Below are 23868 nucleotides of genomic sequence, written 5' to 3'. Positions count from 1 at the left end.
TCTCTGTATGTCTGCCTTTCCAATAAAAATAATTTTTTTAAGATTTATACACAAAGGGGACTGATGTTGTGTCATAGTAAACTGAGCCTCAGCCTGCAGCACTGCCATTCCATAGGTGTGCTAGTTCAAATCCTGAATGCTCCACTTCTCATGCAGCTCCCTGATTATGGCCTAGGAAAACAGCAAAGAATAGCTCAAGTCATTGGGGCCCTGAACCCACATGAGAGACCCAAAAGAAGCTCCTGACTCCTGAGGTAAAACCAGCTCAGCTACAGCTATTGTAAACATTTGGAGAGTGACCCAGAGATCTTTCTCTCTGTAACTCTGCCTTTCAAATAAAAAAAAAATTTAAAACTCTTTAAATCTTTATGCACATGAAAACCAGTACAATTTTAAAACTTGAAAAATATTTCAAAAGAGATATATTCACATGAAAAACAAAATACATCAGTATACAGGATTATTTCTATTGTCTCTTTAATCAAAGTAGTAAGCATCATGACCTAAACAAAAAACAGTGCTGAATGAAGATAAAAAAACAGTGTAACCTATGCTGGCCTGTCCATTTCTAGAGCATTGTTCACTTCTGAGCATCACACTTTAAGAGAAATAACATGTAACTAGAAATAGACATGAAAATGCTCACAAATCTGGAAACCCCTAGAAAGTATTGAAGAAACTTGAGAATGTAAATTCTAGGGAAAGACGTCTTCAGCACAGGAAAACATTACTGTTGACAGCAAACCTGTGATGGTTACTGTCAGTGAGGAGGGAGAGCTTCATCTAATTCTGCGCTAGAAGACAGAAGTAGGGTGAGAGACGAATGCCGTGGGCAAGGGGTTTCAGCTGAGCAGAGAAGCACCACCCACAGGCAGTGCCTACCTGCAGCCGAAGCACTGGGGAGCATCCCCCTAGCAGTGGTGCATGTTCCCCGAACCATCTCTCCAAAAGGATGCTTCCAAGGGCAGTTTTTCATTGGGATCACTCTTATTCTAATTGGCCTTAGGAATTTGTCAGAGGACATTCAAGATCTGGGCCTTTCAGGGAATGCTTAATGCTACTATATTAAAATGAGAAATTTCTCATAGTAGAGATAGGAAGGGAGCCAACATACCACCAAAACATGCTACCAAAATTTCTGGGCCAGGTATAGTAGCCTACTGGCTAAAGTCCTCGCCTTGCATGTGCCAGCATCACGTATGGGTGCTGGTTTGTGTTGCAGATGTTCCACTTCCCATCCAGCTCCCTTCTTGTGGCCTGGGAAATCAGTCAATGATGGCCCAAAGCCTTGGGACCCTGCACCCACATGGGAGACCCGGAAGCTCCTGGCTCCTAGCTTTGGTTCAGTGCAACTCCAACCATTGCAGCCATTTGGAGAGTGAACGAGCAGATGGAAGACCTTTCTCTTTTTATCTCCTTCTATGTGTAAATCTGACTTTCCAATCAAAATAAGTAAATCCTTAAAAAAAAAAAAAAAGACTTACACCCCACAACCTTTCTCTAACGGGCCTACTATCATGCTTTTATACATGACATTCTCATTGTGGTCACTTTTGCGGATTGGACAGCAAACATCCCATTCCAACATAATCCTTTTTTTTCCCTTAAAAGAGGGTAAGGCTTTAAGCCACTAAGGCCTTGCTGCTGACTTGTATCACAGAACATGAGATACAGGAAGAATTATTTACTAGATGTGCTAATTTGGGACCATTCACCTTTGAGACGGAATGCATTTGTCAGATTAGATCTACCTGCCTTAGAAGGAACCTTAAGAAATGTACGATTGGACAGAACAAGCTGGAATAATGGTGAGAAGGCACAATTTCAGATCTAATCTTTGTGGCACATGGCACATGACACCATGAAAGCCACACACGACACCAGGAGCTTCTAATGCACAGTTTTTTTCTAGTTAGTGATAAACCAGCCTTTCCTTTCTACAGATGAAGTCCTGTGCTGGGCAATGATCTGGGCTGCGATTTGGCAAGGCCGCTTTGTGCCCTGGCCTTCTGCCCAGTTCATCGATTTAGCTCTTTAAATCGCATCATTTAAGCCCGCAAATGTCACAGATCCCATTAGACAAACTTGTCTGGCCAGCAGCAAAGAAAAGAGAGAACATGATAAGCCCTCTGAAGCAGCCTGCTGGACCGTTTTTAATCTTTCATGCTCAGGGGACTACATTGCGAGTGGGGCTCATTGACACAGCAACATGAAACACTGGCTGTTTTTCTTTTCTGCAGTTACCAAAATTCTTTCAAAAGTTCATGGAAAAAGTGCCAGACTCTGCTTTCATTTTGTCCATGGAGCTTTTATTTACTTTTTTAAAAAATTTGAAAGGCAGAAAGACACTGAGAAGCAGAGAAATCTTCCATCTAGTGGTTAACTCCCCTAATGCCCACAGCAGTGGTTAAGCCAAGTCAAAGCCATGAGCCTAAGAGCTCAATGTGAATCTCTTATGTTAGTGATAGAGACACAGCCACTGCCTCCAGGGTATGCATTAGCATGAAGCTGAATTGGAAGTCTAGCCAGGACTCTAACCCAGTTACTCCAATATGGGATATGGATATTTTAACTGCTGTGCCAAACACCCACCACTTCATGAGCATTTTAAATATACTTCAATGTTTGCCTTGTTGGGTTAATACAAAGTACAATGGTAAAGAGTGGTGAAAGAACTTTCCCAACAATAACATCCTCAGGAGATGCCAGGAATTCCATCAACAATTAGTTGTTGCAAGAATAGAGTAGAATGAACAGCAAGCATATGGAGCTACAGTTGGCATCGGAGACTGGAGTGACACTGAGGGCAAAGCTCTAAATGAAAGTGATATGGTTCCACTTGTGGGGACTGGAAGTGACAGGGACCTGTACTAGTTTTATACATCTATATGAGCCTTCCCTGGCAGATGATACAGAGGATCCACGTTTGCACCATTCTGAATGCAGAATGTAGAAATGGGCATGGCTGCTCCCAAGAGATTTCCAAGGCTGCACACCAGGGCTCTGCCTTCCTCTCCAATACATACCCCTGCCCTATTAACCCAACATCTCTCTACGTCCAAGGTGATAGCAATGATCCAAATGAAAGAATCCACATCAAGAGATCACTGACTGTTAGCCATTTGATTTAATGTTCTTTCCAAGACAGTTTGTAGAGGTTCTAAAACAAGAATGACTATAATAGTATGATCCTAGACAAACCTCTGGAGGGTTTTTTTTTTTTTTTTTTTGTCTTCTTCAGGGGAATACTTTAAAGTCTTTGATAACACAACCAAAGGGAAATGAAATAGACCAGATTAGTTCCACATCAAGCAATGAAACGTAAACCTGCCGTTGAATCAACTACGTATCATCCAATTATAACTACTTCATGTATCAAATTACCATGATTTTACTGTCATCTCTTTTCACTACATTAACCCATGCCTCTGGCACATAGTGAGAATTCAATGAATGGTAATGTTTGTTGCCTTCATTACTACTACTAGAGGAAGTAGTAGTAATATTGCCATCCCAGTACCTGGCACAGATCCTGGGAAATCACTCAAAATTACATTAATTATTTTTGTATCTTTGTAAGAATAATATTTAGCCCAGCACCAGTGGCAACATCTTAGCAAGCATGCAGCTTTTTCTGCTATGATATCCTCTTCTAGGTCAACAGGGCAGTGATAACAGCAATAACAATCATTCCCATATCTCTTTATGGCTTAAAAACATATCACTACCAGCACCCTGCCCCTACGGCTGCCTCTATGCCATCTTCCTATGCTCACTCTCCACTTTGGCTACTGACCTCTGAAGTGCTTGACCTGCTCTCCCATTTTCATGTTGATTCTACAAGAATTAGCTTGGGAGCCACCACCTCTATAAAACCTTCCCTAAGACTTCCTGACCTCTCTGAGTCATTCCTGGAATTACAAAACATGAAACTGGTGCCACCCAATTTAGCATTTCATCCCCTGACTGCCAACACTCTTCAGCTAGTCTGTTTTTGCTTATTAGACTCCAATTCACTGAGCACTCATCATTCCATATTCATGTGTGACTGTGGGCAATGAAGAAATCAAAGTATTCTGACCCTAATGATAGGAAGACAAATGTACAGTTGAGTGCAACTGTAGAAATATGAACAAAGTTCCAGTAGAGAACTTGAAAGGAAATAAAGATTTCAGAGAAGTGGACCTATGAGCAAGATACAGAAGGACAAGAAAGAGTTTGTTAAGTGGAGAGAGGAGGATCAAACCATGTGCAAAGGTGTGGTCATAAAAGTGCAACTCTGAGAACATGCCCCAGGATGGCTAGAATTTAAGGTGGTACTCAGAGACTGACATGTGAAGGAACTTTCTGTAGAGATAGTGGGTGATGAGGACAACTCTGAAGAAGTCAAATTTTGGTGAGGCCTGAAAGATGAAAAGAGCTGCAGAAGAATGTTTGAGGCTGTGGCTCAGGGTCTTGGGGGAGGGGAAATCATGGTACGTTGAAAGAATCAAAAGAAACTCCATAAAGCTAAAGAGTGGCGACTGATGGTGAGAAAGTAGCTTCAAATGAGATTGGAGAAATAAGATGCTAGGCCTCAGAAAGGCGGGTTAATTTTATTACAAGAGCAACAGAAAATGAACCTGGAGGACAATGGGACCATATCTGTGATTCATGGGATCACCTGGGGGTCCAGTGAAAACGATCTGTAGAGCATGGAATGGGGTCAGGATTATCATTCCAAAACTGTGGCAGCAATCCATGTGAAATGGGATGAAGGCAAAAGACTCATTCTCTCCTAACCTGCCTTGCAACCCACCCTTCCAATCACAAGCAGAGTGTTGCCTAGGCTCATTGTATGGTGTCAGTGAGTGCATATTAACTAAATCAAGCTGCATTGGGTTGTTGTGTCTCTTCAGGAGCTTCCAAGTCTCTTCTCTCCCCTAAATCTTTTTGTTTACAACATAAAGGCAGACAATCGGGTCTGTAATTAGCATTATTAAAGCCATTTGCTACAGAGTGACAAATGCTTCCTCTAAGTGCTGCTTTCCTTTAGTCACTGCTGAGTTACTTCAAAGTAATGAAAGAAAATATCAGCGCTTCTCTCAAATAGCCAAATAGCACCCTGCCTTCCTGAGGTGTGGATGCCGAGAAAAATTTGTCAGTTGGGCTTGTTGAGGGTAAGAGGCTGCGCTCCTCTGCAAACACTTAACTTCCCAGAAAATCACAAGGACATGAATTGCAAAAGCCACTTGATACAATAATATATGCTTCTGTTTCTGCCAAGGCAGGGATGTAATTATCTGAAAGAGTAAGGTAAATGTTTGTAGAGCTTCTTGTCTTCATTTTCTCTCACATCCACAAGATGAGACAAGGGGCTCTTCATGACATCTCCATTTCCTTTTGCTGGCAAAACAGTTTGGTAATGAAAGACCCTGAAATAGGTTCATGCTAACAGCCTCCACAGGTCGTGAAGATTGCAAGGATGGGAGGAAGAAGGGAAGACCCCTTGGGAAGGCTAAGGACTCTCTCTCTCATGGGACAAGCACAAGGAGTCAATAAGGAATGTGCACCAATTTGATCTGTAAACTTCCCTAGCAAGAGCTCTACACTGTGACTACACAAGTGAAGGCAAAGACTGTGTTTTTCACTTGGTCTCCTACAGAAGATTTAAATAAATTGTAGGAGTTCCGTAAATAGGTTCCGATACCAAAATCAATACACTCAAATGTAGTCTGGCTTAAAATGTGGTACAAATAAAGAAAAATATTTACTTCTCAAAATTAAATAGATTCTCAGATCTGTTAACTTCTTGCTCGGGAATGGTGGAGAAAAAAATGTACAGATATATACGGAGGAGCTGAAGGGGGAGTAAATGCTTAACTTTTGCCAAGGACTTCAGCCAGTTTAGGCTCAACAGCCCTGCCCTTGAGCCACTGGGAAGAAAAAAGGCTGTAGTTGTCAGGAAAACTGGATTCCAATCCAGGGCAATTACAAAAGGAATCTTTACAATTAGCACAGGCTCACAGAGGAAACCGGCTACAGATGAGCTCCAACTCTGTATTGCCAGTCAGAAGTGTTAGCATGAGTATTTCCAGGCAACAGAAGGGAAAGAAGAAGCTGCTTTGTGCCATGTCTTAGATGTATCCTCTGCTGGTTTCTTTGACAATGTATCTCTGACTTAGCACTCACAATGGCTTTACAAGGTAGGAGTAATTCTCTTGCATAGACCGGGTACATAGTAAGAAGTCACTAAATGGTAACTGTTGTATTGACAATCTGAGTATCTTTCTGCTCCATCACTTAACCTCTGTAAGTGCTTTCTTTAACTGGCCACATGAAACCTTCAAGCATCTAAGAATATCTTTGGTAATCTCTTTTCTCACTCAGCTTTCGAAACTGCTATGAACCATGGCCCAACTGTATTACAAAAAGGTCAACTATTCACCATACAGAGACCGCATCCCCTTGCAAATTGTGAGGGCTGAGACAGAGCTCTCTGCAGAGGAGAAGGCCTTCCTCAATGCCGTGGAGAAGGGGGACTACGCCACTGTGAAGCAGGCCCTACAGGAGGCTGAAATCTACTACAATGTCAACATCAACTGCATGGACCCTCTTGGCCGCAGTGCCCTGCTCATTGCCATTGAGAATGAAAACTTGGAAATCATGGAACTGCTGCTGAACCACAGTGTGTACGTAGGGGACGCACTGCTTTATGCCATCCGCAAGGAAGTAGTGGGTGCTGTGGAACTGCTGCTCAGCTACAGGAAGCCCAGTGGAGAAAAGCAGGTAAGGGAAATCCCTGCAGACTTGGAGGTAACCTGGGAAAACATGACACCCGAACCAGAAGCCTTGGAACTAGGCAAGGAGAGTCAGTCTGGAGGGCAAGGTCCCATCTCAGAAATGACATCTGCTTATCTCAGGTGGTATCAGCTGCCTTTTCCTTCTTAGTATGTACCCATATACCTAGCAACTCCAAAATATACTCTTCACTTCCAGAAGATTAGGCCTCCTTCTTACCCAACTCTCCCTGGTTTCTCTTTTGACATTCATCCTGTACTCATTCAAGAAGAGCAGAGCCTGGGCTTTCGTTTTCTCATCAGGCTCTCCTGAAGACAAAATAGGAAGGCTTTAAACTTGAGTGCCACAGTGCAGATGCAGATGGATCTAGGGCCTTGAATATTTGCTCAATACCTGCTCTAAGGCTGTGTTCTGACTCCTAGCAATTGGGGTTTTTACTTCTGAGATTCTCCAAGGCACCAAGGGGTTGATATTCTGTAATTATCTTTGATTCCTCCTTCTCCCCGGCCTCCAAGGCCTATCCCCCAACTCCCATGGTTTCTTCTTCCAAATAGCCTTTTACATACTTACTTTCCTTTCTAGCCTAGCTCTCAACACTCTCGCTGTGGCTCTGACTCTTACTCTCTCCTTTCAGAAGGAGTGATTTTTAACTTGTGGTTCCTAGCAATGCCTGAGAAACTAGTTAGAAATGCAACTTTTCAGGTTCCACAAAAAGGCCTACTGAAACAGAAACTCTGGCTTAACAAGCCCCCCAGGGCATTCCATTCCAAGGCACCTCAGGTTTAAAAGCCTTAGACTATCTGGTCTCCCGGCCTGCAGCCTTTTTGCTTTGCTGAGCCATCCTAAACAACGCTGTTAGTTTATTCTCCCTAAAATGACAGGCTGTCATTCCTAGCCTCCCTTTCAGTAACTACAAGGTCTCACTAGAAGAGGAACCAACCTATGAGGCCTAGCACTCAGTACCCTTCATGGCATCATCTTTTCCAGTCCAGTCTTGTCTTAAAAACACCAAAAGTCAAACAGGTCTCTTCTCTGTCTTTCAAAGGATACAAAGCACCGTGCACACAGAAAAAGAAATGCTGAATCTTCAAAAATGTAATACCACAATATATTCCAAAAAGTAGAAATAGTACAGAAAAAATAAAAATGGCAATGCATTTAGAAAATATTGATAATAAAAACACTCAAAATGGAAACCAATAAAGCTGGGTCACAGGAAATATGTAACTTTGATACTTGCCTAATAAACACAAAGAGGAATGAAATTAAACTGTGCTCTAACTCACAGAGTTAGAATTGAAATTGACAGTGAAGAAAACAAAATACTAGATTAAATGTTTGATGGAAGGGCATGGCTCCTGCCTCAATCCTATCATCAGCATTTAACACAGTGCCAAGAGAGTACAGACCTTGAGTCTTTTGCTTACTGCCATATTACATCACCAGAAAAGTTCTGAGACCATCACAGGTACTTAACATTTACTTAATGAAAAATTAATATGCATGTCCCAGTGTGATGGCTCGATTGGTTAATCCTCCCCCTTATAAGCACTGGGATCCCATATGGGCACTAATTCATGTCCCACCTGCTCCACTTCCCATCCAGTTCTTTGCTTTGGGCCTGTGAAACAGTAGAGGATGGCCCAAAACATTGGGACCCTGCACCCATATGGGAGACCCAGAGGAGGTTCCTGGCTCCCAGCTTTGGATCAGCTCAGTTCCAGGCATTGTGGCCATTTATGGAGTGAACCAGCCAATTAAATCAGTCTCTCCTTCTTTCTGCAAAACTGCCTTTCCAGTAAAAATAAATAAATCCTAAAAAAAAAAAAAAGGAAAAAATAAACAATATACAGTGAAGCCCTATGCTAAACACATTGTATGACTCACTTCATGTGTTACTCCCAGTAACTGTGTTAGATAGATACTATTCTCATTATCCCATTTCACCAGTGGGAAAAATCAACTCATGGGTTAGTTATATCTGTAGTCCAAGATCATAGCAAATGTCAGAGACAAGTTTCAAATCCTGGTAGCCTAGCTCCTATACTCACCCTCCTAACCACTAGGGTGCACTACATCCTCGGCAATCGAGTAAGTCAGCATTCTCAGCACTGGAGTTGAAACAAGGTATATCAGTGGATAAACTCGTTGAGAAGGATGGCTCTGAAGGATCTGGATGGACAGCAAAACAGAGACTTTTGTGTTTCCTATGCAGTCCATCTCAACATCTCCTCCTCCTCTCTTCCCTCCCCAAAATATTTACTCTATTTCCTCAGAATCTTAAGTGTCTGAGTGACTTGATGTGCTAACCTGCACTAAGGGTTATTAGCTGCAATAGCTGGAGCTGGGACAGGCTGAAATCAGGAGTGCAATCTCAATCCAAGTCTCCCATGTTGATAGCAGCCATTCAAGTACTTAAGCCATTACCTGCTGCCTCCCAGGGTATGCATTAACAGGAATCAGAACTTGAAACCCTACACTCCAGTACTGGATGCAGGTATCCTAAGGAGCATTTTAAGTGCAACCACCTCTATATTGTTTCTTAAATATGAAACACAGTAACCAGCATTGTAGCACAGCAAGTTAAGCCAGCTCTTGCAACACTTGAGAAAGCAGCAGAAGATGGCTCAAGTACTTGAGCCCCTGCCAGCCATGTGGGAGACTCAGATGGAATTCTGGGCTCCTGGCATCAGCCTGGACCAGTCCCAGTCATTGTAGCCATTTGGAGAATAAACCAGCAGATGGAAGATCTCCCCATTCCCATCTCTGCCTTTCAAGTAAGTCTTTTAAGAAAATTAAAATGTGAGATATGAAACTAATGCTCAGCTGTTTGCATGAGTTCTCCAACTGTACCAACCAAATGCCTAGTACATACATGATATATACATACATGATATATAAATACCTGCTGAGACATAAAGCACTTAAGTGTATCTGCCAGAAAAGCAGACAGCTTGAACAAGACTTTTTGCATGTCCATATTCAGCCCCATTTAGCGTCATACTTATTTTTGATAAAGAGGAGAGCACAGGGCAGGTTCCAAAAAAAGGACTAGGAATGAACCCTCACTTAGTTTTTGTTTTTTTTTTTTATTTTATTTTTATTACAAAGTCAGATATACTGAGAGGAGGAGAGAGAGAGAGGAAGTGGAGCTGCCAGGATTAGAACCAGCGGCCATATGGGATCAAGGCGAGGACCTTAGCCACTAGGCCATGCCACCGAGCCCCTCACTTAGTTTTAAAAGTAGGCCAAGCCCTTATTTGATGGCCCTGTTTCCACCATCTTTCTCCACTACTCCAGAAAATGCTGAGGATCTTCCAGCCAGCACAAAATGTACCAGGTAAGGGAGAGCATTGTGGTACAACAGGTTTAAGTCACCACCTGTGACACTGGCATTCCATGTGGACACCCGTTTCTGTCTCAGTTGCTTTGATTCTAATTTGGATTCCTGCTGATGTGGCTGGGAAGGCAGAAGACAGCTCAATGCTTGCGCCTCTACACCCACATTTTGGAGACCTGGTTAAATTCTGGGCTCCTGGCTTGAAAATTACAGACATCACAGGAATGAACTGGTATTTGGAAATCCTTCTCTCTTTCTCTTGCTCTCTCCCTCCCTTCCACTCTCCTTCCTTTCCTCCCTCCCTCACTCTCCCCTTTTCCCTCTTACTCACTCACCCTGCCTTTCAAATAAGTAAGAAATACTTTCATTTAAATAAGAAGAAGAAGGGTACCAGGCAAACTCACACTGAAGTTCATTCTAACACATGATTTCTCTTGGGAAAAGGCAATACCTAAGTCATAGGAATGAACCACCAATGGTAGTAAGTCAGACAAATGGAGCCATTTGTAGAGGAAGTCTTTTACCAGAACACTTTAGACACATTACCAACATAAGACCTCCTTTGTCCATACTCTGATATCACACCGTATGTGCAAGCCTACAAAGCCATCAGCTTTATTCCCAGGAGTCTTTAGCAGCCTGTTCCTCCCTCTAACCCCTCTCCTCGAACCCCCACCACCAGCCTCTGTGAAATTCCTTTTTTTTCCATTGCTGTAACAGTCACTATGGTAAGTCATGTCAGTAACTATAACAACAGGCTGCCAAAGGCTGAAGTGCTGCCTTTCTGGCAGATTGAAACAAGCTTTGTTTAACGAGGAGCGATCAGGCATGCAAGCAAACACAGCCCTTTTGAAGGACCCTGGGTTCAACTAAGCAGACCATGCTCAAGAGGGCATTCCTCTCCTATCCATTGGACAACTACCCTCGTCCACTAAGGCCCTGCCCCATCTGTACATGGGATTCATCGTTGATGACATCCATCCATTTTGAGAAGATAAACTACTGCCATGCTTGGCCTCACTGGGCAAGGATGTTAGCTCCAGACTGGCAGCCAGATCCCCTCTGATCCATTCTTATACCAGTGCCCTGTGCTCTGCTTTTTCCATTATCTGATCTGTCAGAAGTGCTCTGAGATGAAGACTAGACATTGTGAACAAATGGGCTGCCACTAGCTGCAAGAATCAACACACATTTGGACACCTGCATTTTAAAATTTTTAATTAGAATGGCAGAGAAATAGAGGTCTTCCACTGCCTGGTTCACACTGCAAGACAAGGCAGAGTCACAACAACCAAGACTAGGCAGAGCCAAGATGCACATTAGTAGGAAGCTGGAACAAAAGCAGAGGAGTGGAGGCTAGCATCATGACATGGCACGTTAAGGTGATGCTTGCGAAGTTGACATCCCATATCAAAGTGCCAGTCCAAGTCCAGATGGCTCCACTTCTTTTGATCTAATTTCCTGCTGTACCTGGGAATGTAGTAGTTGATGGCCCAAGTGCTTGGACCCCTGCCACCATGTGAAAGATCTGGAAGGAGTCCTAAGTTTCCTGGTCTCAGCCTGGCCCAGTCCCAGATGTTATAGCCATTCGGGAATGAATCAGCATATCTCTGGCTCCACCTTTCTCTCTGCACTCTACCTTCCAAAAAATAAATAATTTTTAAAAATTTCAGGAAAGGTGAGTTTTGAACCCAGGCACATGGTACATCCAACCTCCTCTTAACCACTGCACCAAATGTCTGCTCGGAGAATTTTTTAATAGGGCTAGATTTTAGTGACCCTGGGTATTTTTCTTATTCCTTGGCATAAACACATTAAATCAGTCTCAGAATTCAAAACTTTGGGGCAGCATATGGGCTAACACAAGCCTTATAGATTTAAAAGAAAAAAACACTTTTTAAAAAAGAGAATGACTCTATTTTGCATTTGTGGGTTCACTCCCAAATGTCCCAACAGCCATGACTGGGTCAGGCCAAAGCTATGAGCCAGAAATTCTAAGAGTTCCCCATGGGTGACAGTGATCCAAATACTTAGACCATCATCCCTTGTCTTCCTGAGCACGTAGCAGGGACCAAAAGTAGAGCAGCCAACTCCACACAGACCTCTGATATGTGACACAGGCATCCTCAGAAGCAGTTTATCCCACTGCAACATCATACCTATGCCTAATGTCAGCCTATTTCTCCTTTCCCTTTTTTTATGTATTACTTTAGAAGTCTCAGTTACAAAAAGAGAGGTGGGAGTAGGGGATTGGTAATCTTCCCTCCGTTGCTTCACTCCCCAAGTAGTGTGCTAGGTCAAAGCCAGGAGCCAAGAACTCACCCAAGTCTCCTTTGTGGGAACAGGGACCTAAACTTGGGACATCTACTACTGCTTTTCCAGGTGTATTAGCAGGGAGCTGGATCAGAAATGGAGCAGCTAGGACTTGAACTTGTGTCTATATGGGATACTATCATTGCCTGTAGCAATTTAACTTGCTATGCTACAATGTTGGTCCCACTAGCCTATTTGTTATCTATTATGCTTGTCCTTATCAGGGCACTACCATTGGGAAGTTCTAGAGGGGCACTGCCAACATGGAGAGCAAAACCATCCAGGAAGTAGACTTGTATCTGTGCATCCACAAAATCAGTTCAATGTCAATGGTCACTTATGATAAACTTGTACAACAAGCAGATTGCAGAGCCTTGTTGTCTATCTACCCAGAGTCCCGTGGGTCGGGACTGAGATCAGTCTTTTATTTTCTTTTTTCTTTTTTAATTTTTAATTTTGATGATCTTTACATAGTTGATTAGGGCTCAAAGGGTCAAGGACTACAGGAAAGTGGGTAAGATCATTGTTTCTACATTCTCTTTTTTACTTCCTGTACGAAATCAGTCTTTTAACTAACCTACCTCACCCTAAACTCAGTAGTGTCAAACAAAAGAGTTGCATTCGCTCACAGGTTTGAAGGCCGGAAGTCCAAAAATGAAGGCAGGAGAAGCCATCCCCTGCCCTCACCAGCTTCTGGTGTTGCTATCGTCCTCAGCGCTCCTGGGCTTAGAGCGTCCCCGCTCCACTTGCTGCCTCCACAGCCACAGACAGCTCTCCAGAGTCACTCTTCATTCAGTGTCCCTGTACCCTCTCCTTTGTCTTATAAACATGCCAGTCCCTTCACTTAGGGCTACATGTAAACAGGATGGTTTTATTGTCACTGCATCGGCCCCGACCATTTTGATCACATTCACAGATGGAAGGGCTTAAGTCTTGCACATATCTTGGGGAAAAACAGTTCACCCCATTTTCATGTCTAGGAAAAATACTGATCTAAACAAGTGGGTTTTGAAACATTTCCAACAGCAGAGTGTTTCATTAACATGAAATCTTGCCCAGATGTAAAACAAACAGATGCAAGCAGAGCTGCCCTAGTTTTAACTACATGCAGGTTAGAGTTTAAAATGCCCAATTCATTTCTCTCTTCTCTCCTCTCTCCTCTCTCTCTCTCTCTCTCTCTCTGTCACACACACACACACACCTCCTTGGTCTCCTTGGCATAGCCTGAAAGACACAGATCAAGAAGACCTATTTGGTCCCAGCCAGCTTGTAGCTCCTAGAGTGACCTTGAGGAAGTCACAGAAGCTTTCTAATCAATCAATTTCATCCTCTATAAAATGAAGCTAACAATACCCTTACCTAATGTATGGGCCGGTTGTGAGGACAAAAATAAGATTAAGATATGCCAAAGTCTTTCTTTAAAAACACATTAGACAGAGGTGACTAGAATGTTCAGCTTTACTCTGTCTGTTTGACAACCTGTCACCCTGTGTAGAGAGACCCGCTGGCAAGTGGTGCCCTCCGCAGAGAGACCACAATGCAGTGAAAGGGAGAGATGGGTGAACAAGCTGAATTCATAAATTACTACCTCCTTCCTAGACTTGCTAGCAGTGCCCTCCCTCTGCTGCCAGGTGAGTTGTGTACCCTCAGAGTCATCCCTTACTTTCTCATCAACATCAAAGGATCTGAGCCATAGGGATGGAGCCAGTGGCCTCTACAGCAACAGCCGACCTAAGTCATTTTCTTTCTTGGTCACTTGCGTCAATGCAGGCAGGCGGAAAGAGGCTAAGCCAAGCCTTCTCCCCATGGCCCACCCCTCTGGGCTCTGACATAATTACTCATTTGTCTGTGGCAGATGGCTCCAAATTAAAATTGGCCTCACAGATGAGCTGGAGAGATTAAAGCTCAACAACACTGATAAGTGTTTGTGTTGAGATTTGAGGAAAACCAGCAACAGGGCACTCCATTTGCTCTTCCTCCTATCTGACTCTCCATGTCAGTTGAGATAGCCCAGTGTTGAGGGGGAAACTGAGACACCCTCCCCTCTGCCGCTCTGTCCCCCCTGCCTCTCCCCATCCCCCACCAACAAACGTGACCCAAGAACAGAGAGTGGAATTAAAGAGTCAAGTTTATAAATTTCACAATACTTAAAAGGAAACCAGCAAACCAAATAACAGCATTATGAAAGGAGGGTCCAGGATACTTCACTCAGAGTTATGGTCTAGACCAGGTGGGTCCTGATTTCCTGTGCCCACCTGCCTTTCTCCCTTTTTTCTCTAATCCTAGTCTAAATAAAATGAGGTAAGTCTGTGGGGGCTGATTAATTGGCTCCTTGTTTGAGACTGAATAGCCACCCTTGCATCAGTCACTGATGGTCCACAGATGGACAGTTAGGTCACAGAGGGCTGGAGTGGGGAGAAAAGGTCAGACCCACTTATCACACAGTGACCTGCCTGCACAGTGATGCCCTTCATCAAATATTTGTGAGGAAATAAGTCTATTGTTCTTTGACCCTTTCTACTTTCATCTGTTTCCTTCCCCAAATGATTCTGTCTCCTCTCCTTCAACCCTATAGCAAACATTCTGTATTTACACCAGAGACCAACTGATAAATGCAAAAGCTTTGTCACCTCTGGCAGGATTAAGCAACCCCAATGCAATAGTTGTTTTCTGTTCTAAGAAGTATGCCAGTCCTCTAGGTTCTCACTGGTGTGGAGGGCACAGCATAGGATTGGCAGGAGCTTGCCAATGCATCGTTGCTGCCTATAAAAAAATGAGGTCCATGAGCCAGATAAGTAAAATGCACTGAAAGAATCCAATCAGAAAAGACAGAAGATGCCCTAGTGACAGATCACCTGAGTCCATCACTGTTGTCTATCCTTCCTAGAAAATGTGAGTCCCATAACAAACTCACTGAAACTGGAGAGTAAAATGTCTAAATCCCCCTGTTGTTCCTTAAAAGCAGCCAGTGATGATTTGCTGTTTGCAGCCCCATCAGCTCCACTATCCATCTCAGAACTATATAGAGAGCTTCAGAGCTACAGACAACCAACAGAGGCCTTCAAGTTCATTTCCTTATCATTAAATAGACCTTGCACTTAAACTACCAGGCAGGTAGCAGTAGATCGTCTTGCTTCCCCATGTGCCTGCCCAACAAACGGCTTCCGTCCCTACTAAGACAGTCAAAGAAACTTTGTGTTCTTCCTTCTTCAGCAAAATGAAGTTGCACCATATTTATGCAAGCAGATTTCTCTCTCTACTCCCTAATTTTTGTTACCTTTTGTTAAATTTTATTTATTTTAAAATTATTTTATTTACATAAAGTGAATAAATTGCATGTATTTCACAATACACATTCATTTTGCTGCAAAAGACAAGGGGCTGCCTCCTAATTTGCTAACTTGAAATGTAAAATTATTCAAATATCATAGTTTAAAGTCATCACCATCTCCCTCACATTCCTTGTTTTGGTTTGCTTTAACTTGGTTTGGTTTGGTTTGGTTTGGTTTGGTTTGGTTTGGTTTGGTTTGGAAGGGTGTTTTTCTTACAAAAGATACAGATATCAGCAGTAAGAATGAAGACACTATGAACGCATAAGAAGGAAAAGGTCTCCTATTTCCCAGTCTCAAAGCCAACACCCCGAAAGTCGTGAGTCTGAAGTTTGTGTGTCCTTCTAGACATTTTTTATGTACCTACAGACACACATAAACATACATAGACTTGTTATTTACAAATGTTCTGCAGCTTGGTTTTTTCCTGACAATACATTGAGTGTATCTCGCACTTTAACAATGTGCATCTTTCCCATATCCTTTTTAATGACAGTATCATACAAATGTGCTATGCTTCTTAAGCAGTCCTTTATTAATAAGCATTAATAAATCTGCTTCAGGGTTGGTTGATTGTTTTGCTTTTCTAAACAACACTTTGATGAATATCCATGTCTATGTATGTGTGTGTTTGTGTGTGTGTATCTCAGTATGTCTTTGAACATATATTCTGTGATCACATCTGTAAGGTAAATTCCTAGTAATGTGACTATGGGACCACAGGATATGTACATTTTTTAAATTTTGACATAAAATTTTGCCAAATTGTCCTCTTACCAAGAGTGCTTGAGAATGCTTGATTCTCACATCCTTGCAATCACAGATTGGAGAAAAAACCTCAAAGGTCTTTTAAACAATATTTGCCTGTCTGATGGATAAAAATGCTAACTGTTTTATGTTTGGATTTTATTATAAGTGAGATTTCGTGTCTTTTAATATTATAAACCATTTGTTTTATTCTTCCGTGAACACCTAACATATTTAGTCATTTATCTATTAGTCTTCATCCTTTTCTACTGATGTGTCTGAAGTTTCTGTATTAATGTTTTTAATAATTTATTCCTTTTAAAAATGTTTTCACCCTGCGTTATTAAAGTAATTTACTTACAGGTTTTTAGCAAGTCTGGAGCAAAGAGCAGAGCTAATTGTATTCTAGGTCTTTTAATTTTTCTACATATAAGCACAAGACTGTCTTGAATGCTGCTTAAAATCTCTTAGTGTCTCTTTAGCATAAAAGAGCATTCATAGATAATAGGTCTTGTATTTTAAGGTTTACAAGTTAGTGTTGCAGTGCCTATGTTCAAAGGAAAGAACATTATACAGCCGCTACAACTAGAGGTTACTGAACTGAAGCGACAGAATGTTGGGGCAAGCTAGTCCTGTATCTGACGCCCAAGGGAAATAGAAAGGAGACAGAAACAGGAAATGGAGTCTGTCTCTAGCAGAGGAAAGAGCTTTAACACTAAGGCAATGGCAAAATTCCATCCAGTTCATTCTTTTGCCTGACTTTATAGGGAACAGACTTGCAATTTCAGAAAAGAAATGATGGCAAGGGTAAATTATGTGAACTACATTCTCCTTACATTCCTTAGTAATCCAGAACCATATAGGTGCAAGAAACTATGTGACATGACAAGTCTGTACTATTTTGAATGTAAACTTTCCACATTGTCTATCTTGATCACATATGATAATTTATAAATTTCTAGCTAATTTGGTACCTAGTAGACATAAACATCAAGATCAGGAATGTATCTATGATTTTGAGAGAATACAACAGTACTCATATTGAAATAGAACAATTGGGTCGCTCTAACAGATAACATGCTAGAAAGATCTTGGATAACATAAAGCCATACAGAGTATTTTCTTCTGTAGCCACTAAAATGGCATTTGTTCCCAGAACTGAACAACTTCCACAAGCTTAGAGGAAGCCATCTAGACTGAAGCCACAAACATCAAGTGTCTGTTACTTGGGTTATTTTATAAGTTTGTGAATTCACAAAAGAGATAATTCAAGCTTTTCCAAGTTCAAGATATGTGAACTATATAATTGGAGATTCCTAATGTCTGCAAGGAATTTAAAGAATAGAGCAAACCATAAGACAGACATAACAAGAGACATTTTTAGGCCAAAAATAGACAACCCTAAAATCTGGCCTGTTTCCACCACTTCATCTTAGTCAAAATCATTGTTATTTTTCACACAGAAGACTATAGGAATCTCCTAACTGATCTCCCTGCTCTCACTCTCGGTTCCACTTAATCTATTCGTTCTTCAGCAGGCCAAGTAATCCTTAACACATAAGGACAGACCATGCCACTGTGCTCGAAACTGTCCAAAAGATTTCCTAAGGCCTACAAGGCCCTGATGTGGCCCTTACCATCTCTGCTGTCTTCTGTTACCATTCTTTGACCTACTTGATCCAGCCATACTCACCTCATAAAGAAATCATCTAGGGACTGATGTGGTAGCCTAGTGTCAAAAGTCCTTGCCTTGCACACTCCAGAATCCCATATGGATGCCAGTTCATATTCTGGCTGCCCTGCTTCCCATCCAGCTCCCTGCTTGTGGCCTAGGAAAGCAGTCAAGGACAGCCCAAAGCCTTGGGACCCTGCACCTGCCTGGGAGACCCAGAGGAAGCTCCTGACTCCTGGCTTCTGATCAGCTCAGCTCCGGCCACTGCAGCCACTTGGAGAGTGAACCAGTGGACGTAAGACCTTTCTGTCTCTCTATAAATCTGACTTTCCAATAAAAGTAAATAAATCTTTTTAAAAAAGGAATAATCTAGTCCTAGGCAATTGGAAGCCATTATGTTCAGTAAAATAAGCCAGTCCCCAAAAGATAAATGCCATGCTTTCCCTGACCTATGGTATATATAATACACAAAATGAAAAAAAAAAAGTAATAATAAAAATAACAAAATAGATAGCTGATCCAGTGGGGAAAAAATAAATGAACTGGTCCTAACAAACTTTGCTTGAAATGCTCCTTATCCAGGTGGCTGCATGGCTAGCACTTCCCTTCCTTTAGACACCTACTCCAGTGTCATCTGAAATACCCCGATCTTCCTAATTAGAAGCAGCAACCGCCATGCTCCCTACCCCCATCCCTGCTTCACATTCCTCGTAGCTCTGTCTCTATCTGATAGACATGTTTGTTGCCTACTTCATCTGTCTCGAGAGGATACTTTATTTTTTTCTTCACTTTTGAATCTTCAGTGCCTACAAGAGTTTTCAGAACATGACAGGTATCCCCTAAATAATACTTCAAATACATGATTAAGTGAAATTAGTAAAATGTCAGATGTGGGAATATTGTCTATTCTACCTCCTTCCTGTTTGGTTGATGGGAAGAGTGATTCGCAGAAAAAGTGATGCTTTCCAGTCTCAAGATCATTTTAAAGCAGATCTAAGATGCCTAACATCTGATCGATGAAATAATTACTTCTACTACACTAGAAGTAAGTTCTTCTATCTTTAAAGCCACTCAGTGAAATCCATGATTTTCTGTAGTCCCTCATTCTGGCATCTAGCACAACAAACATTTTTTCTTAATCTGAATCTTCCACCATATAGCCAATGTAGTCTCCTGTATTACAGACCTCAGTGGAGAATAAGAATATTCTTTTTATTTATTTTTATCATTTTATGATACTGTTCCATAGGCCTTGGGATTTTCCCCTACCCCACCTCAAATCCCCTCCCCTTTAATGAGTTTCCCTGTAGTATTACTATAGTATAGTTCTTCATAAATAGTCATATGTCCATCATTGCAGGCACAGACAATGGTAGAGTCCAGCATCCTATTGTCAAGATATAGTTAACAATTTCATTAGTAGTCCATCATTGATCTGGAAGTAGAGATGCATATTGCATTGTATCCTCACATTTGGATATGATAGTCTCCATTACACAGTTACCATATATCCCCTTAAATGAAAAGCCACAATACAAAATTAGCAACAGGAAGAAAAATAGAAATTTACAACGCCATGAACTTCTCAAGAGGTTTTAATAGTTCAACAGTCCTGAACTGCTGTCGATCCCACCACTCCAACCACAATGAAATCTCGCCAGACTCCACTGGCTGACAGTCTACCTTATAGTCTCCGTCTGCCCAGATAGTCACAGCCAACGCTTGGTTGGAGTTATTGATCAATTTGTTCTGTCATCTGTCCTCTGCCATGGTACCAGGTATCCTCTGGAGGCTCCAATGTGCTGCCATATCCTCCATGTGTATTTGGATATGCTGTGAACTGCTCTGTCTGAGCCTCTGAGGAGGCCCAGCTCTGACACATGCACTCCATGGTCATACCACGGAATCTGCAATTATCTCCATGGTTAGGGTTCTGAGTCCAGCAGTTCAGTTTGTAGGGCATCGCCAAAGAAACCTCATCTGAGGCCATCCCACACATTATTCTTATGTGTGTTTGCCAATACAGGGTCTGGCACAGTCCATCACCCAAATCAGCCTACACACACACTGGTAGTTGCAATTGCTAGGTCAGTTTTGTCTCCAGCCCTGTGCTTTACACAAACCAATGGGTGTTGGAGTCCAGCCCGATCCCGCCCACCACATACTCAGCCTCCACGCAAACCAGTGGGAGCTGCAGCCTAATCAGAGCAACCCACAATAACCCCCACCAGGCCCACCCCCTACCCTACTTCCCGTGCTTCCCAGTATGAACAGCTGACTGGTCCCATCTCCCATATCCCATTTAGCTTTCGTAGATGTCAATGGGCATTGACGCCCAGTTCATCCCAACCAATCCCATTATCCTGTCCACACTGGTACCAGCAGGTGCCAACATCTGTCTAGCCATGCCTGACCCTGGCAGAATTTGCCCCCCCCCCACCGCCGTGCCAGCACCTGTCAGCTAATGCTGTGGCAAAGCCCAACCCACTCACACCAACTTTGGCTTATGCATGTACCAGAAAGTACAATCAGCCCAGCCAGTCTTTTTCCTGATCCAGCTCACATGTAGGCCATCAGATGTTGTGGCTCCACCCAGCCTGGTCTGACCCCATCCCTACTCTCATGTTCACCAGTGGGAGTAGTGGCCCAGTAAGGGGGCCTCTGCAGCCCCCCACTGGGTATGTCCCCACCACCCCCTGGGTTTCACATGTGCTGTTTGGGTGAGCGACCCAGTCTAGCACAACCTGCCTCACCTCGGCATTTGCCAGACACAGCTAATGTATGGCTCAGCAAGGGCAGAGACCTAGCGTAGCCTATCCTACACCCACCCTGGTTCTCACAAGAACCAGTGGGTGCTGGAGTCTAGCCCAGTCTGGTGCATCCCAGACCCAGCCCACACCCATGCCGAGGGACCCTGCAGCCATATTCAGACTAGACTGCAGCCCCAACCCAGGCCCTCGTGATCACCAATGGGAATTGTACCCCAATCAGAGCATCCTCGTTGCTGCCCAACCAGGCCTGTTCCCATCCACAGGTCTCACATGTGCCAGTGGTGGCTCTGACCCAGCCTGGCATTGCCCCTCATCTGTCATAGCCTTGGCTTTGAATGCTGCAGTCTGGCCTGACCTAGCCAGCCGCCAGTCCCAACTCTTGCTAGTGGGTGCTGCAACCTGGCCCTGCTCAGTCTGTTCCCATCCCTGGCTCATGTAAACCAGTAGGTGTGAAAACCTTGCCCAGCATGACCTGCACTCCATTCTGGTTTCTGCACTCGCCGGTGTGTTAAGGTTAGCTTGGTCCTGCCCAGTCCACCCCCTTCCAAAACCAACCCACATACTTGCCAACGGACAGCGCTACCTTGCCCAGCTTGCCCAGCCCCTAGGTCTGGACCATATGCCCACCAGTGGGAGCTATGACCTCATAAGGGAGTTTTCCAGGTTCCCCCACTTGGCCCTCTCCCAGATCCAGATCACACATGCGCCAGCAGATGCTAGGCCTTTACCGGGCATAGCCTACCTCCTCTACCTTGGCCTTTGTATGAGCTGAAGGATGCTGCGGGCCAGCCCACTCCACACCCTGTTTTAGGATGAACATGCAGGTGCTGCAGCTTGGACTTGCCCAAACTATTTTCAGTCCCCATACTCATGACTGTTGGTGGATTCCATGTTCACATCTAATTCAGCCTACCACCATCCTAACTCTTGAACTAACCAGCGAGACTTGCATTTCCATAGGGTTGGACCCACTTATCTCCCACAGAATCTACCTCTGGACCTGGTTCTCTTGTGTGCTGGTTAGTGTTATGGCCCTGCCTAATGTCATCCGTCCACTGTTCCAACATTCAGTCAGTTACTGGGATCTAGCCCTGCTAGACAGATCCCCAGCCCTAGCTTTCATGTGGATTGGCATGTGGTGGTTAGCAATGTTTCATACTAACAAGCCCTACTCAGGACTCCCATGTAGGCTTGTGTAGCAGTCTGATCCAGATAGATCTTCTGGTCTCTCCCCTCTAAACCACCAGGCCTCAGTTCCCTTGCTTACCTGCAAGTACAGTGACCCTGTCTTTGGGAATATCTCAGGATTCATTCCTCACCTACATGCACAGTGGTCTTATCATTGGATGTCCCCAGGCAGTAATTCCACACACACAAGACCCCAGAGCTTGCTGTCGGGCAGTCAGTAGACAGAGCCTGGCACCAAATGACATGCTGGCTGCCCAGTTAAGCCCAGGACGTGCTCACCATGTGGCCACAGAGGCTGTGGCTAGGGCCCCAAGCATTGAATCACACCTGGCTTAGGTACCCTGAGCAGACCCCACGCTGCTGGAAGATCCCAGCACCCAAGCCCCAAGGTTGAACTCTAATAAGAATATTCTAAAGCTACATAAGTCTTCCCTCAATCAAATATCTTCTATATTAAAGAGCTGGTATTAGCTTTAGATAAAACCCCAGGCAAGATTTCAGATTTCCATGGAGCCCCAAAAGACGTGAACCTCATAAAACAAATCTATCCTTCAATGGCAGGGATCCAGAAACACATAGTTAGAAGTCCTAATGAGTCTCTAAGGTAACAAAATCTCTGATTCCAGATTAGTACAGTGTGGGAAGAGCATTAAAATAAGGCCTCTAAAACATATTTATTTTATATAATCATCACACATTTAATTTGTAGCTATCTCTTGGAATGGAATCTGAAAAATTCATTCATGATACAAGGGATCATTATTTATAGTTCTTACTAATTAAAGGTAGGCCTTCTCTCAGACTGCTGAAGGCATTCCTAGTCATGGGCTTGACTGTGGCCTCTGTGTCATTACCTGTCTATTAAATTCCTGTTTTCTTTCTTCCAACAGTAATGTTTCCATCATTCTAATCATATATTGCCTTAATTTGTTTTACATTTTTTTAAAGATTTATTTTATTTTTATTGGAAAGTCAGATATACAGAGAGGAAGATCTTCCATACATTGATTCATCCCCCAAGCTGCCAGAATGGCCGAAGCTGAACCAATCTGAAGCCAGGAGCCTGGAGCCCCTTCGGGGTCTCCCACGCAGGTGCAGGGTCCCAAAGCTTTGGGCTGTCCTCGACTGCTTTTACAAGCCACAAACAGGGAGCTGGATGGGAAGCGGGGCTGATGGGATATGAACTGGTGCCCATGTAGGATCCTGGTGCATGCAAGGCAAGGACTTTAGCCTTTAGCAGCTAGGACCATTACCAGACACTATTTTATTTGAATGCTAAAGAAGCAAGGAGAGATGCAGACAGATCTCTACCTAGCGTTTCACTTACCCAATGCTTCAAACAGCTGGGACCAGGCCAAGCCAAAGCTAGAAGCTCAGAACTCAATCTGCACCTCATTTGCATCTGGGAAACAAGTACTTGAGCCATCATCTGCTGCCTCCCAGGGTAGGTATTAACAAGAAGCTGGAATCAGGATGGAGCTAGGATTTGAACCCAGGCACTCTGATAAGCAATGTGTGTATCCCAATTGGAGCTTTAACTACTGCAGCAAATACCTACTCCTGACTTGATTACTAAGTTAGCTAGTTATCATTTGTAAATCTGGAAGTAAAACAAAGAATGTGTGTCTGTTACACTCCCAGTGCTAAGCTTTTCTGGGTATTAGCTTGGCTGATTAGAATGTGAAGTGTTCTCTGGATCCTTACACAAGGGGCTGGGAGGAAGTGCTG

General features: G+C 43.3%; 1 protein-coding gene across 1 annotated transcript in view; it reads left to right on the top strand.

Annotated features, from left to right (window-relative positions):
* Positions 1 to 23868, top strand: part of TRPC5 (transient receptor potential cation channel subfamily C member 5) — a 286027-nt gene that overhangs the window by 140891 nt on the left and 121268 nt on the right. The window contains exon 2 of the mRNA XM_004590202.4: positions 6370 to 6768. Within this exon, the coding sequence (XP_004590259.2) occupies positions 6391 to 6768 (378 nt within the window). The 5' untranslated portion in view covers positions 6370 to 6390. The remainder of the gene's footprint in view (positions 1 to 6369; positions 6769 to 23868) is intronic.

The sequence above is a fragment of the Ochotona princeps genome, chromosome X (genome assembly GCF_030435755.1).
Source record: "Ochotona princeps isolate mOchPri1 chromosome X, mOchPri1.hap1, whole genome shotgun sequence".
NCBI lineage: Eukaryota > Metazoa > Chordata > Mammalia > Lagomorpha > Ochotonidae > Ochotona > Ochotona princeps.
The sequence above is the reverse complement of the archived record's forward strand: the minus strand, read 5'-3'. Positions and strand labels throughout refer to the sequence as shown.